Genomic DNA, 15,681 nt, shown 5'->3' with positions numbered 1-15,681 from the left:
AATACAATATTATCCATGGAATCAAACATGTGGCTCAAAAAACTTGCATAGTGTCTCTTTAAATGAACATTTTCTTTTAATTAAATAAATGTACCAGGTTTACTGTCTGCCATAAACATCAGCATCATAAACATTTACTTCCTACAGAAACAGGAACATGTGATTAAATAGAAGAACAAGACACGTTCTGTAGCTCTTTATCTTGAGAATGAAGAGACGACCCATAGAGAGTTTGACATTTCTTTCATTGTTGCATTGAGCAAACACAATAAAGACATGGATGGGGCAGGTAACATGATCTCTTAAAGATAATGGCATTTGTCCACTACACTGTACACAGACTGCATCATACTTTACAATGGCTGTATGGCTAAGCAGTGAATGCATGGTTTTATACATATGCGACATTCTGTACAGAGCTGGGATCCCCTTGGCTGGAGTACACCCCAGCTGACTTGGTCCCTTTGATGGTGGTAAAAAGCAGCACAAATTAAAAACACATGGAGTGGTTTTCGGTCCTCACACACACACACGCACACACAGTAACACATGAACGCTTGGCACACACACACATACACCAGCCTGGCCCACATCGTACATCTGTCCAAAAAAACAAAAAAGAGAAAAAGATAAATATCTGACTTCAACTACCCAGTAGACACTGGTGTTCCGGCTTTGTACAGTATTTATACCTGTATATTATATGCTATCAAGAATTTCTGTGACATTAAAATTTATTAAATAAAAGAAACTTAATTTGTAATAATAACTAAACAAGCACTGCTTATACTGATTGTTCTGAAGTGTAAACTCAGAAAGCAGCTAATATTGACTTCTTCACTGTAGTCCACAGCTCTAGCTCTCTCGCTCCGGGCACTTCCCTGATGCTCAGTGGTCTTCCAAAATGTCTGACGTTCCCTTTTCTGGGGTCTGCTCAGTGCGTCTCCTCTTGGCGCTGTGTGAAGAGCCGCCAAGGCACAGTTAGGGCATAGGAGGCAGTCCAGCCTACCAAGAGTCCTGCACAGACTGCCCCTGGCCTCGGACAGTGGACCTGCTCCATGTGGCACTTAGGAACATTTCTTTGCACATTATAAAGGCTAAGCAGAGTGCTTTAAAGAGAGGACATTGCATTGACGCTCTTTTAGCTCCTGTTAGGAGTCACCTGCCTTCCAGGAAGTAGGAGTGCTTTGGTGAGCCAGTGTCCTTCATACCATGAACTCATTATTGCCGTATAACACTAGCTGCTGCGATATGTCTGAAGGGTCCCGGCCGTGAGCGCCCCCATCTCGGGAGTGCCTCAAGGATGGGTGCTTGCCCCCCTTGAGTTTCTGTTTGCCCTTTTCGGGATTGAACGTTCCTCTGCTTGTAAACTGTGGCCTTTCGTCATATGTACTCTCCGGTTCTCCCGTAGGACTCAGGTCGCTTGTGTCGGTGCGAATGGGCTGGGATGGGCCCGCTGAAGAGGGGGAGGAGGGGGACTTGGAGTGGAAGCGAAAGCGCCGGGCATTGGAGGAGGACGCAGAGGAGGGCTGGAAGTGTGAGGAGGAAGAGTAAGATGACACACTGGAGCAGGAGTCCACAGAGTCCAGGGAGTCAGGCTGTCTGCGCAGGGTCCGCTGGCGAGGGCTCCGACCGTCAGACCTGCGGGGCCAGGGGGATGTCAGGGGGTGGCCCCTCTCTGCTCACCAAACAAACAAATATGTCAGACATGTCATAGGAATCATTAAAGAAAGAATATTACACTTCTATGGGGTGTTAACTGCTAATACGTAACATATTAAAATCAACATGTTATCTTTTATTGTTTTAGAAATGCTAAGCATTTTTTATAAGAGAACACTATCACAACATAATCAGTGTGCATTCCACTAATTAAACTACTGCACATCACATACGCTTTGTTGCGTTGTTGTGTATAGTTTTGTATTCTGCTTTTGTATATTTATGGCGAAATGTCTTGTGGGAGCATGGATGATGCAAGATTGTGGGCTGAGCACTGTACATAATTTTACAGCTCAACGTAAGAAGGGTTCAAATAAGGTCTGGGAGAGATCACAAGATTACTCAAACATGAATAGATGACATATAAAACCTCTTCAGGAATGTTTTTGACGAGGACACAATATTGTATATAGATGTTTGTAATATAGAAAGCTCCCAAAAGTAAAATGTGCATAATAACCCCTCTTTAATGTTGCAGGAATAAGCAAAGTGTAAAATGTAGTACAATCTGAAATTGAACAGTAATTTCTATTGAAGCTCAGTAGAAGTATGGACCTGATAAGTCTGAGAGTCCTTCAGAGTCCACATTCAGGTTCTCGGAGCTGTCTGCTGTTCCGATGGAGGCCTCTGACTCCAGTGTCTCATCATCGGAGGCTCGGGGCTCTAGAGCCAGCATCTCAAAGGTCAGCTCCTCTCTGCAGAGAACAGCCACATCACTATACATAGTACAGTGAACATTTGCAGACACCAGTATTGTGTAGATGTGCGTACTTTTCTTTCTGCAGATTCTCAATCTGTTCTGTGAGCACTCTCTCTTCCTGTTGCATGGCCGCCTGCTGGTTCTCTGTCAGCCCAGAGTCTGCTGCCTCCTCACTACAGCTCTGCTCCATCACAGGGTTCTTTACTGTGGACAGGCGCGGGCTCAGCTGAGGGGAGCTACTGTGGTAGTTTACTCGCTGTCAGAAACACAAGAGAAAAAACATTATGAAGATTTTGGTATATTTTGGTAGTGGGTAGAGCTCACAATAAGCTTATTTTAGATAAACCATTCAATTAATCCAATTTCTCTTCGATAAGTTCCCAACTGTGTCTATCCAGACTATGGCTAAAAGCACACTGCCACAAAAGTCACAGAACAATACAGTACACGTATTACCTTTTTAGCTGTATTTGGCTGCATAAGAAGTAAAGCAAAACAGTATGATAAGAATAAATTAAACATTTTTATTCCAAGAAAATCTGTCGAACATCTACTCACAAACACAAAAGTTCAAAGAGCTAAAGCTATGATGCCACACAGAACAGCACTTACCACTCCATTTCAATATTTCTTTTGAGTACATTAAAAGTTAACCATTGTGTTTTATTGTTCAAATTTTTTAATTGTGAAAAGTCAAAAACAACATGAAAAGCGGGACTGGGACAGATCTGCTGGGATGTTATGAGCATGCTTTGGAGATGGATGACATTTATACTTTGGGATGGTGTAGACACGGACTGGTAGCACAACACTGCTGTAGGAGTCCAGGCGGCATGGATACATACCAGAGTGCGTGCTATACTCATGAATCTAACTGCTATTAGTACAGGTTTCTGGGTAAAGGAGAGGACATGTTAGGGACAGGAGCAAAACCCCACATGAACAAGTGTCAGGGGGCATGGAACTGAAAAATGGTTTCAATAAGACAGAGAAAGGGCTCTGTTTCAAGGGAAAACTTTGTGTATACCCTAGGAGCTCTGTGTAATACCTCAGTCGTCCAGGTAGGTTTCATTTCAAAGGAAAATGTTATTGTGTCTACAGGACAAAGGGTTGAAGTCAATAGGTTTGGCCACTCATTCAAGAGGCTTCTTCAGTCCGGTGTGGTGCCAGATAAACTGTAAATACGACTTTCTGAGCAGAAGTTGCACATGAACACTGCACCAAGTTGTTTGCTCAAGTTGGAGAAATGGAAATTTTGGAAGCAGCATGAATGACCAGAGTTGTGACGTCAGGGGTGCTGATTGGTGAAGTCAAAATGGAGTTCACAACGACTAAGACTGCAAGATATTTTGTATCAGGTGAACAATATGTTTGGGGTAACTCCTATAGCAATAATTTCTACTTATAACATTCAGTCACAGACAGACACAGTGTGTTCTCAGCACCCAACCACAGGTCAAGTGAACGAGCATCGCTCTCGGAGAACTCTCCCATCCGAACAGCCAGACATGCAGTGGTGGAATGTAACAAAGTACAAGTAAAGTAATGTACTTAAGTATACATTTTAGGTACCTGTACTTGACTTAAGTACATTTTAAAGTGGATACTTTTCAATTTTACTTCACTACATTCAAGAGCAGGTATTTGTACTTTCTACTTAACTACATTTTTGAACAGGACAAAAAGTAAAAGTATTTTTTATTATTGTTTGAGAACCGCTGAAAAGCCTGAAAGGTAAAGTATGTTTGTAGTTTGAGCAGACAAAACTATACAAATAAAAACAGCTAACTGTAACTCAAATACTTTTAGTTTTTACTCTTTACTTTTACTTAACAAAATTGAGTACTTTTTCCACCACTACCGACATGCACATGAAAGCAGCATAAGTCACTGTCCTATATTTGTCTGAAGGGAGGAGTTACCCATACTTAAACTAACACACCCTAGATGATTACAGTAAAAAGTTATTACCAAATAGTCGTGTTTTGCATAATCATTATCTGGTCAGAACTGAAGAAGCCTCTTGGATGAGTGGTGAAATGTATTCACTCCAGAAATGTATTCACTCCAAAAACGTTTGTACAGTTGACACAATTACATTTTGTTCTAAAATATACCCTAGGAGGTTTGAGTCTTACAAAGCGTTAAGTAAATTAACTCTTCATTGACTAGGAAAAAAACATGTTTTTCTGATAATTAAATGGTCTGTATTACACTATTTTCAAATGTATGTTATAATGTTGTTTCCTCATTAAAAACATCCCTGGAGTTGTGTTTTGTTTCATTCACATGTGTTTCATTAACCTTTTATTATTACCGGCAGTCTGTCTACATCTCCAAAGCTCAAAATGCTCTGTTCCACCTTGTGATGTCATGAAACAGCAGAAAATAAACATCTACCTTTTACATTTTGTTTAGGGGACTCCAGAGGTAGAATTATCTAAATTATTCTAATACCGTGTATGGAGTTTAAAAACACAGTGGAGTGTTTTCAGTTTGAGAGAAGAACTTAGCTACTTATATATGCAGGGTTATGTGTTAGACCTGGAGTTGTGTTTTGTTTCATTCACACATGTTTATTTGTGACGAGGAAACATTATAACATAGATCAGAAAACAGCATAATATGGACGCTTTAACTTGCATCCAGAGATTTCATATCAAACAAAAATACTGGGATGACTCTGCAAACGTAGACACTTTGCTTTGGTTTCAACTCGTAACAAAGACTCAATATGAGTAGTCATATCTGATAACACAGCATGAATTATAGGTATGTATCAAGTCTCACCATTGAGCGCCGTATGAGAGTCAGTCTGCACTTGGCCTTGTTCTCAGCAAACTCCAGTGTGTTGATGTCCTTTAGCCGCACCTTATATTTGTTCATCTGCTCGCAAATGATAAGTTCTACACATCTGGTAAAGACAATAAAACAATACAAGTTAATATCAAATCCAATGGCTGCGTAAAGTATTCTTAAGTGCGGCATCTTCTTACGCAGTAGTTTTGCTGATGTCCTGTACACTTTGCAGAGGGTCGATGGTGTCAGGACAGCGCAGTATACACGGAGCAAACACTATGGCCAAGGCGTTAGCGGACATGCGGTTGGTATCTTCTTGTAGTGCAATTCTAAATGCAAAAGTTTGGTTATTCAAATAAGTTACAACTGCTGCTTTTCAGATGACATTATAACATTGTACAGGTCAATAATATTTAACACAGATGGAGAGCAGCTGAAATATTGTTAAAATGCAGATTTGTGTTGTAATACAGTGAGTTCTTTGGTCTGGTCATTAATGGATCAGGTTCAAAATGAGTGAATTCACCTTTTAGATATTATTTATTTATTTTTTAAATAGGGGGTATTACACTTCTATGGGTTGGTAAATGCTAACGCATAACATATTTAGATCGCCATGTCACCTTTTATAGTTTTGAAAATATTGTATTTTCAGAAAACAACATATTAACAAGTCACTCCCCTTCAGAGCGCTATCACACAATCAGCATGTATCCTGCTAATGAAACTACTGCACATCGTATCAGGTTTGTGAAGTTGTAGTGTATCATTTTGTATCCTGTTTTTCTATACTTATGGAGAATTGTTATGTGGGAGCATGGGTGACATAGGCTTGTGAGCTGAGTCTTGTACAGTATCGTACTGTTAACCGCAAGGAGGGATCGAATAGTACTCGGGAGAGATCGCTAAATTACTGAAACATGCATGGACGACATCTAAAACCTCTTCAGACATGTTTTTGATGAGGGTACAATCTTATAACATGGTAGAAAGCTCCAAAAAGTCAATTTAGCATAATACCCCCTCTTTAAGAAAATACAATGTAATTAATAGGGCCCCTCCATCTGAAAGCAAATCTGAAAACCACCAATTTATTACAATTTGACACAAAACTGAGAGGAGTGTCACCTGACTAGATGGAAAATGAGGCGTTCCAGCGTGTTGAGATGAGTTCTGCTTAACTGGTCGATAACTGAATATACACCACGGACCATCTCCTTTTTATCTTGTAAACCTGAAAAACACACACGTTACATCACACAGGTATTGTAGCAGTCCGTCTATGCAGAGCAGGGCTGAACAATTTGGGAAATATCTGTAATTGCGTTTTTTTTTTTTGGACAAGGATAGCAAGTATTATTAGATTTATGTTTTAATAATAACATTCGGTGCAAAGTTCACATTTTATAATACAAGAATCACATGTCTGTACAGATCTAAGCATTTAGCATTTTTTATGTAGAATAAGACAGATTTTTTTTTGTGTGTGTGGAGGAAATTACGCTACATAAATTGCTATTCAAATTGTATAGTCATTTTGTAGTCAAAGTGCAGAACCCATTTCAGTCCAGTCAGGAAGGTGCACCAAGTTCACAGTATATTTAGCTAAAACAATATTTCAGAATCCAGTTGAGGTGGATATAACGTATAGATACACATATAGATACACATATAGATACACATATAGATACACATATAGATACACATATAGATACACATATAGACAGCATATAGTTTCTCACGAGTTTACGTTGAGACTATGGTGTCAAAAGTAATACATATTTAAACTACTTTTGTTTAATAAAATGTTTACAGTATAAAACAAATCCTCCTACAACTCCTACGCCCCAAATTCCTTCCTCCCTAGCTCTCCCTCTTCATCCTCCTCTTCCTCTCCCTCCTGCTCTTCTTCCTCCTCCTCTTCATCTTCCTCCTCCCCCTCTCTCTCCTCCTTTCCCTTCCGCTCTCCCGCCTCCTCTCCCTCTTCCTCCTGCTCTTCCTCCTCCTCTCCTCCCCCTCTCCCTCCTCCTCTCCCTCCTTCTCTCCCTCCTGCCTCCCTAGGTCTTGCACCGATTACAGATTAAATAAAGTCACTTCTGTATATGACAATACAACAAGCATAAAGTGTAATTTAGACAGAGCCAATTTTACACTTTTGGATTAAATCGTAATAACTAAATCTGAATTAAAATCAAATTGAAAATCTAGCTTGATCAATATGTTAAAAAAGTGTCTTATTTTTGTTATATTGCCCTGCCCATTACCAAAGTCTACTTTAATAAGACGAGAGTGAGATAAGACTTTCTTGGAGAAAGCTTGGACCTACCCATGGCCCGGATAAATTCCTCATACAGTTCAAAGGTCATCAGTGGGTTTGGCAGATCCCTCAGCCACTGCTTGAACACACTCCCAATGACGTGAATGTTGTAGTCGTCCAAGTTTGTGCTCTCGACATCTGTGGAAAAAAAACACCACTGAGAAAATTGTATCACATATCGCAATTAATTTAAACTGTGAATAGGTCTTCTGTTTCATACCAGTATCCAGTCCCTGCTTGAGCTCTTTAATCTTGTTGGTGGACCCAGATTTGCGGTAGATTCCTTCTGTGTAGAGGCCGTGCATTTCGATGTAATTCATGAGCTTCTCCACCACTAGGGGCACTGCGCGCTCATCACTGGTCAGACGGGACACCTCCACTCCGAACTGTCTGGACGAGAGCTCAGGGTCGAACTGCGACGCAAACAATATGTGGGAAGATGCTGTTAACCGGAGCTAGTGCACATGTTACAGCTACAACAAAACATGCGCTTAACTACAGTGAACGAGTGGTATTTTAAACAAGATACCCTTACTCTCAAAAACATCAATCAATCAATCAACATTTATTTGTAGAGCACTTTACAACACTCAAAGTGACCAAAGTGCTTCCCAGTAAAATCAAATTAAAACAAGTTAAAATCATACTAAAACAGTAAAATAGGAGAATAAAATAGAATAAAATACATTAATACAACAAAATATAAATAATGATAATGTGTCACAACATTACTAGGTGTTGAAGGCCAGTCTGAATAAATATGTTTTGAGCCTGGATTTAAAAAGACCAAAGTCAGTAATGGTGCGCACATCAGGGGGCAGTTTGATATTGAAATTATTCTGACTTGAGTTGGTAGTTACTTACCAAGGAACAGGTATTAAACCAGTTGTCCTAAAGTTTCCATGTTAACATTTAAAGCCACAGTGTGTAACGTTTTGGCTAAGAAAAGCACATTTTTAAAATTTGATTGAGTTCATGCATGTGTTTTTATTGTGAGTGGGCTTGCATCTCCACAAACCTTGTTTCTATGGAAATGTTGTTCTTTTGGCTATAATATTCCACAGTATGGCATAAAACTGAACTATCTCCATGATGAATGTTCCTAAGTATGTCTTTCTATGTCCAAGGAGCCATGCAAGTGATGTGCCACCTCCAGAAAGTTCCATATTGCACCTTTAACTTAATACACCTCTGCTGCTTTTGAACAACTGTCACTTTTTTGCCAGACGGTGTGAGTTGTGACGAAATGCGATCCATAGCCACCAGATGTCGCCAAATACATAAACAGCAGTAGCAAATGAAGAAGTACACTAACTGTATACGTCAATAGATACTTTTCAGATAGACTTTATTTACACTACTGGCTTAGATATGAAAAGAATCTATACAATTTGACTGGCTAAAGGCAAGAAGTAAGAGTGCTGGCTAACTTAAAACTACCGTATTTTCCGCACTATAAGGCGCATCGGAATATAAGGCGCACCTTCAATGAATGGCCTATTTTAAAACAAATTCCATATATAGGGCGCACCGCATTATAAGCCGCATAGAATATAAACTACTGTAGTATCTGGGGTTGTGTTACGCATCCGCGAGATGGAGCTGCGCTTTAGGGAATGTCAGATAAGTCAGTCAAACTCACAAAACAAGTTAATGCATTCACAATATAGTAACTCTCGAAATAGTGCAAAGTAATAACAATAACTCAACGTTGTTCAAACGTTAATGTCCATATTCACAATATCTCCCAGCCTTGTTTAGTTGTAAACACGTGAAAGAAACACGTAAAGCTCACTTTTTCAGTTCATTCCTCATTCACGAATCCGTCGAGTTCTTCCTCTTCAGTGTCTGAGTTCGAACAGTTGGTCGAGCTCATTCAAAGTGCACGATTCCGTCTCGTCAAAATCGCCATTATCCGTGTCGCTGCTGTTGTCTTAACAGTTCAGTGACAATTCCTCCCTCCGTGAAACTCGGACCACAGTTCAGACTGATATACCAGCCCAGGCATCCGCAATCCATTGGCAGATTGTGGCGTATGTCGCCCGGTGCTGTCTCCCCGTTATCCCTATAGCGTCGGATCCTATCGTCACCGATAGAGCGGGTTGCGGACTTTCCTGCAGTGTAACTCCGCGCCCAGTCGTGCTTCATGTAAATTCAAACGGCGTCTCAAAGCGGAGACACGGGGCTATCTAAATATTTTACCATCATTACGGTAATCTGCCTCTGTTGTCCTGAAGATGACGAATGAGAGCGCGAGGGCTGCGGGGATTTTCCCAGTCATTTATTCGACGCGTAAAAGAAAAAATACGGATGGATGTGTAAAATAGAAGTAGTTGTGTGAAAAAATGCAGCAAATTCTGATACTTCGTTTAACATGTTTTTTATGGCTAAAAAATAATACAAGTCTAGGTCTAGGTGAGTTATACTGGCCCATAGTGCGCTCAGTCCTTAAAGGGTTATTACCGCTATTACTTCAGCGACGCCTCCTGACTACGGGTGTCATAATTGACCAATATTGATCCATATATAAGGCGCACCGGATTATAAGGCGCACTGTGGGTTTTTGAGAAAATTAAAGGCTTTTAGGTGCGCCTTATAGTGCGGAAAATACGGTATTATAATTGTTCATCAAAGACCAAATAATGGTATGTTGCAAATGACAGCATTATACAGAACCCGATACCATTTGATTTGAATTTATAGCATCTATTGATCATTACCTTCTAACAACAGGGACCATCAATATCAAAACTACATATTCATTTATGAAAAAAGTCACATTCACTTTCCTTACAGCATTAAAATGAACTTGAGCTGTATTAGAACAAGTATAAGACACATAGACTAGTATATGTCCATGGATCACTATGGAATCTACCTGCACGACAGAGGGATTGCACAGATATAACATCACATGGTAATATAAGAAAAAGTACTATTAGACAACATTAATACCTAAGTCTATGAGCTGTGTGCAAACTGCAGGAGCATACCTTCTTACTGCACTTGGTGGTCATCTTCTGGCAGCACTTTCGGTGGCAGGCGTACCGGCACACTGCATGAGACACAGACACATCCACAAAGTCATTCCCATTGTTCAGACAGAAGCAGTTCCTCCTCATTTTCCAACAAGTACTCCAATCATTAAAAAATCCCTATAGCTTCAGAATCAAAATCTAAGCTCCGGTATGAAGAAAACATGGTGTGTGCAAAGAATGGACTGTGTGTGTGTGTGTGTAAACGTCTGGAGCGGCAGCAGACCCCATGAGTCCAGTTGAAAACAATCTGATTAGGGGCAGGCGGGGGAGGGGCCGGAGAAAGGCTCTAGCGGTTCTGAGCATTTGAGGTCATACAGATGAGCGTGAAATCCATTACATTTCTATTATAAGGACAATTCATTTAATAGCACAGGTATGAGCTGAGTTTCAGGGTTGAGTATTAAATAAAATAAGGCCAAATGTGAATGTGGAAGTTTAAATGCAGTCAAAAAAGATCATAAGTGAGTCAACAAAAAAATACTCCACACAATGAAATATGTGTCATTCAAATAATGTAATGAGCTTCAATAAAGTTATTAAAATACTGATATGGCAGGAGAGTACTCAGTAAGGACATATACTTGTGTCTCCTATAGTTATAATCTAATATATGACACCCGTGGATCATTAAGTTATATTTTGAACATTTGAAATTGTAATATTGGTCTAAAATGACTTAATAAAAGACACAAGTCCGCTGATTTCCAGGTTGGAAAATTACAGAGCCCAACGGGAGCTGATTCCCATCTGCCTCTGCCTCTGTCGGCACCTCATATGGATAAGTAGCAGTTTTTTTATTTGTGGCTACATGACACTGCCAAATCCAACGTGTATCACTGATTAAATGCAGAGTAGTGGGTGTGTACTGGTGGCAGTGAAAACAGAGGTAGGGGGAAACGATTATAACATGGTTAAAGCCTCTAAATAGTAAATTTTGTATAATTTATCTCAGAATATTGCACTAGGACTTACTAAATAATACTTCTGACACATGTATCATTTAGCCTCAGTATATTCAACTGACCTCACTGAAACAAATGGATCACTTCAGAAATGTCAAATTTGGGTTATAGCTACCATTCTCATTCTAAAAGTAAGGGGCTTAAAGGATTGTGATTAGCCTCTAAGCTGAACTGAGAAAAGGCTAATATGCTGCTAATCCAGAAAACAGCAGGAAACAAAAGAACTACACTCAGAATACCAGCATAAATACTGCATGACATTTGAGAGAGTGTAATCCTTTGGGGACATTTGATAACAGGGTTGAATACTAAAACTGTGTCAAAACTAGATACTCATTTGAGCAGGTATCAATACAAAAAAGTCACATTCACAGGACAGAAATGAACCTTTCCTGAAGAGCTGTAGATGGATCTTGAGCTGTGTCAGAACAAGTATAAAACACATAGACTAGTATATGCCCATGGACCACTGTGGAACCTACCTGGACCACTAAGCGATTAGGGTCAGACGTAAGGCCACATGGTAATAAAAAAGAAAGTAATGTTATTTAATGCTGAAAATCACATTCTACTGTCTAAAGGAAGAGTTTTTATTATCCTTGTGGTATTGGAATTGTTATTGACTCTATAGACGCAATGAAATACCATCATGATGATAATAAAAAAAAAAACACTATTTAGACAATAGAATGTGATTTTCAACATTAAATCTTAGTACTTTCTTTTAGATTACCATGTGGTCTTATATCTGTGTAATCCCTCAGTCGTCCAGGGAGGTTCCATAGTGGCCCATGGGTGTATACTAGTCTATGAGGTCTTATACTTGTTCTGATACAGCTCAAGATCCATCTGCAGCTATTCAGGAAAGGTTCATTTCCGTCCTGTGAATGCCACTTTTTTGTATTGATACCTGTTCTAACTGAGTATCTAGTTTCAGTATTATGACAATACTATTTAATTTGTCAGTCGTTGCATTTTGCTCACATTTGCAGACACAGGCGCGGTCCATCATCCAGATGAGGGAGGAGCAGTACTCGCAGTAGGTGGGGATGCTGTACTGTGTGGACTTAAAGATGTGGCCCATATGTTCCTCCACCTGCAGCACAGACAGAATGGCATGTTTAAATGAGAACCAGGTAAAGCTCGGCAAAAGTTTGAAAAAACACTAAAGACTTACAATGTCTGTGTCCTTCTTTCTCCGCTTTTTACGCTCTGTTTTTGGCACCTGCTGGAAGGCAAATAAAGGGAGAAATCAAGTTTGTGCTAAATTATTTATGATACACAGAGGTGGGTAGTATTCAGTAACATTTACTTGAGCCACTTTAAGAAATTGTACTTTTCTAGCATCATACTTTTACTCCTACTTGAGTAATATATTTGACTGTGCGTAATTCTACAAGTAACAAAAGTTTTATGTTGACAATATGTTCCGTTCCTTCAAATATGATTTAGTTTTTCTTATTTTTATCGTCTATCTTATGAAAACACCAGATTTTGTACATTATTTAATATTTTGTCCTTTAAATTACATTAACTTAAAATTATAAATCAGATGTTAGTTACAGCTATAACTTAAATAGTAGATTTCCCAAATACTTTTTTTTTACTCTTACTTCAGTAATTTCCTAGACCACTACTTTGTATTCCTACTACTTGAGTAACATTATTTTGAAGTAACATCACTCTTACTTGAGTACAATTTTTGGCTACTCTACACACCTCTGATGATTTGCTAATAGGGGTTTCAGATTGTGATGATGTCCTACTGCCAGATGGAGGGCAAAAGACAGTTTTCCATTTTGATTACAATGTATTTTCTTGTGAAATATCTAGAATCCATGATTGTTTACCCAGATAATTTGACCGCGTAATTTTGACAAGACCCTACAACTTGCAATATTTCAACAAAAAAATGTAGAATTTAACAGTATTAATTACATATTATTGGCCAATAGACTGTTGAATGAAACGCAGCAATAGAGTTGTTATAGTTGTTCACCACTTAACTTTATGGTAACTTAAGGTTTATGGTTAATATCTCTGTAATTACGGGGCCTATCCCATAGGCTGTATAAAGAAGTGGACTAAGTGAGTACGACGTGACCCATAGCGTATGTCTCCAGTCAAATGAAGCTGTTGAAGGTAATGCCCCTTCACGCCCACACCGCTAGTTTGGCAGTGGGCGGGCAATTAACAACGTTGTCAATCAAACCTATTACTAACACTAGTGGGAGCAAACTCGGGAAAAGAAGGCAGCTGATTTGTCTCTTATTAATGTTCATATCTTGAGTTACGGATACAATAGTGAAATAAAAATACCTGGAGTAGGTGTGGAGTGGGTTAATACGAACATTTTAAGACCAAAATGACAAGCCTGACAGCAGTATTTACGGAAGGGTGACAGTTTTCTAATGTAAAGTGAAATGGAGCCACAGTTGATGGAGGTGGAAGAACCATGATCATTTCCTATTTGTAACACAGCAGCTAGTAGGTTTGCTATGTCCATTTATATATACAGTCTATGGCCTATTCACATGAAACAAAAACTGGCTCTGTCAGGATAAACACATAAAAAGTGAAATTACAGCTTCACAATAACTTGAAAGTGGTGTCATTATTCAAGCGCAAAGATGTGATTGTTGTCAGTTGAAAGGACTTTAAGCCACAAGATTAATATGGCAAGTTTGTTGAGCCAATCCCAGGCAAGTAAGGTTATAAGGTTCAACATTTGTGGATCAAGTGCGTGGAGATTTCTTTCAAAAACAGTAAATCATCTGTAGTTATATAGACCCATGTCCTCCATTCACGCCTAAAATGTAAATGCATTCAAACACATTTAAATATACATGGGCGTAGTCCTGTCTTACCTTGGTGACGGTGCTGTCCAGAGGCTTGTATTCTGTCATGAACTCGTCCAGAAACACTTTGAAGGTGTTGACCCAGACTCGGACTGGGGACTCGCTCCAGTCCCTCTGCTCCTGCCTCATGCTCTTCTCCAGGATGTGCTCAAACAGAGCGTACAGGTCCTTGTACCGCACACTTTTACAGTCGTCCATCTGAAACAGGACACAATGATGACATAAGGAAACAGGCGGCAGATATTTAGGGCACCGTGGGAGTTTTCTGTATTTATTCTTTTTTGTTAAACACCTGGTAAAAGGGAATTGTGAAGCTCTATGTAAAACATAAAGGGAAAGTTGTAACCCACTTATTTTCAGTCAAATCAACCATTCTGGGGAGAATAAGGATCAACATGCACTGTACAAATAAAAAAGCCTAAAAAACACACACAAATCAATAAGCCTTATATAATTACAAGGTCCTAAATCAAATTTTTTATAATTTAGGCTTCGGCTTTGAAAAGGGAACTGTCAAAACTCAACACCTGCTGCATCTACTGCCTATCAGACCACCCCCCCAAACAGCAGCTCTTCTCCTCCTTATATCTACCCAAACCTAAAATCTAAACAGGATTTTAAGTTAAAGTACACTTTATTGTCCTCTGCATTTGACACCACATGTCCAGATCATGAGCTACTCTTGGTCAGGACTACCTTAGCTGGAGGATTCTACCTGTTGTGCATCGTTTGCGCTGATGGAAGAAACCTGAGTGCTCAGAGGAAATCCACTCATAACATGCAAACTCCACACAGAAAACCCCCAGAGATCAAACCCCGAACCTTCTGCCTATGAATTGTGAGCGCTACATTTCAGATTTAAAATTTGATGCTCCTCTGTGCAGAGCTTGTTCCCACTTATAATGAGAGTAGAACAGAGAGAGGCCCAAATTAAAGAGCCTCAGCTTCACAAATAGCCCCAGCCATATGTCTGTGCTCCAGAGGGTTCACACACAGATTAAGTTTGAATTAGGAGTCATTTAGTCAGGCGTTTTAGGAAAAATCTGCTCTCATTGTAAGGGGTTGAATATAAACGCATACCGCCAGAGCTGTGGAGTAGGAGATGAAGATGTTCAGACGGAATTCCTTCAGAGCCTTTTTGAAAACAACGTCCACCATGGTGTCCTTTTTACTGTCCTCCGTTTCCAAGTCATTAATCTGGAATGAGATACAGAAATACATTGAAATAACATTGAAATCCATAGTATTTCAGTGTTATTTAGTGAGACTGGGGATGTGGACAGTA

At 39.5% G+C, this 15,681-nt stretch overlaps 1 protein-coding gene across 5 annotated transcripts in view; it reads right to left on the bottom strand.

Annotated features, from left to right (window-relative positions):
- Positions 1-235: 235 nt before the first annotated feature.
- The window catches only part of myo9aa (myosin IXAa), a 164,223-nt gene continuing 148,777 nt past the window's right edge, over positions 236-15,681 (bottom strand). For all 5 annotated transcript variants that reach the window (XM_033983232.2, XM_055220981.1, XM_055220978.1 and 2 more), the window contains 13 exons: positions 15,477-15,593; positions 14,406-14,594; positions 12,716-12,766; positions 12,523-12,634; positions 10,532-10,593; positions 7,759-7,951; positions 7,548-7,676; positions 6,350-6,455; positions 5,419-5,550; positions 5,213-5,336; positions 2,494-2,678; positions 2,278-2,417; positions 236-1,678 (listed from right to left, as the gene is read on the bottom strand). In XM_033983232.2, the coding sequence (XP_033839123.1) occupies positions 1,206-1,678; positions 2,278-2,417; positions 2,494-2,678; positions 5,213-5,336; positions 5,419-5,550; positions 6,350-6,455; positions 7,548-7,676; positions 7,759-7,951; positions 10,532-10,593; positions 12,523-12,634; positions 12,716-12,766; positions 14,406-14,594; positions 15,477-15,593 (2,013 nt within the window). In that variant the 3' untranslated portion in view covers positions 236-1,205. The remainder of the gene's footprint in view (positions 1,679-2,277; positions 2,418-2,493; positions 2,679-5,212; positions 5,337-5,418; positions 5,551-6,349; positions 6,456-7,547; positions 7,677-7,758; positions 7,952-10,531; positions 10,594-12,522; positions 12,635-12,715; positions 12,767-14,405; positions 14,595-15,476; positions 15,594-15,681) is intronic.

Source organism: Periophthalmus magnuspinnatus, chromosome 3 (assembly GCF_009829125.3).
Source record: "Periophthalmus magnuspinnatus isolate fPerMag1 chromosome 3, fPerMag1.2.pri, whole genome shotgun sequence".
NCBI lineage: Eukaryota > Metazoa > Chordata > Actinopteri > Gobiiformes > Gobiidae > Periophthalmus > Periophthalmus magnuspinnatus.
The sequence above is the reverse complement of the archived record's forward strand: the minus strand, read 5'-3'. Positions and strand labels throughout refer to the sequence as shown.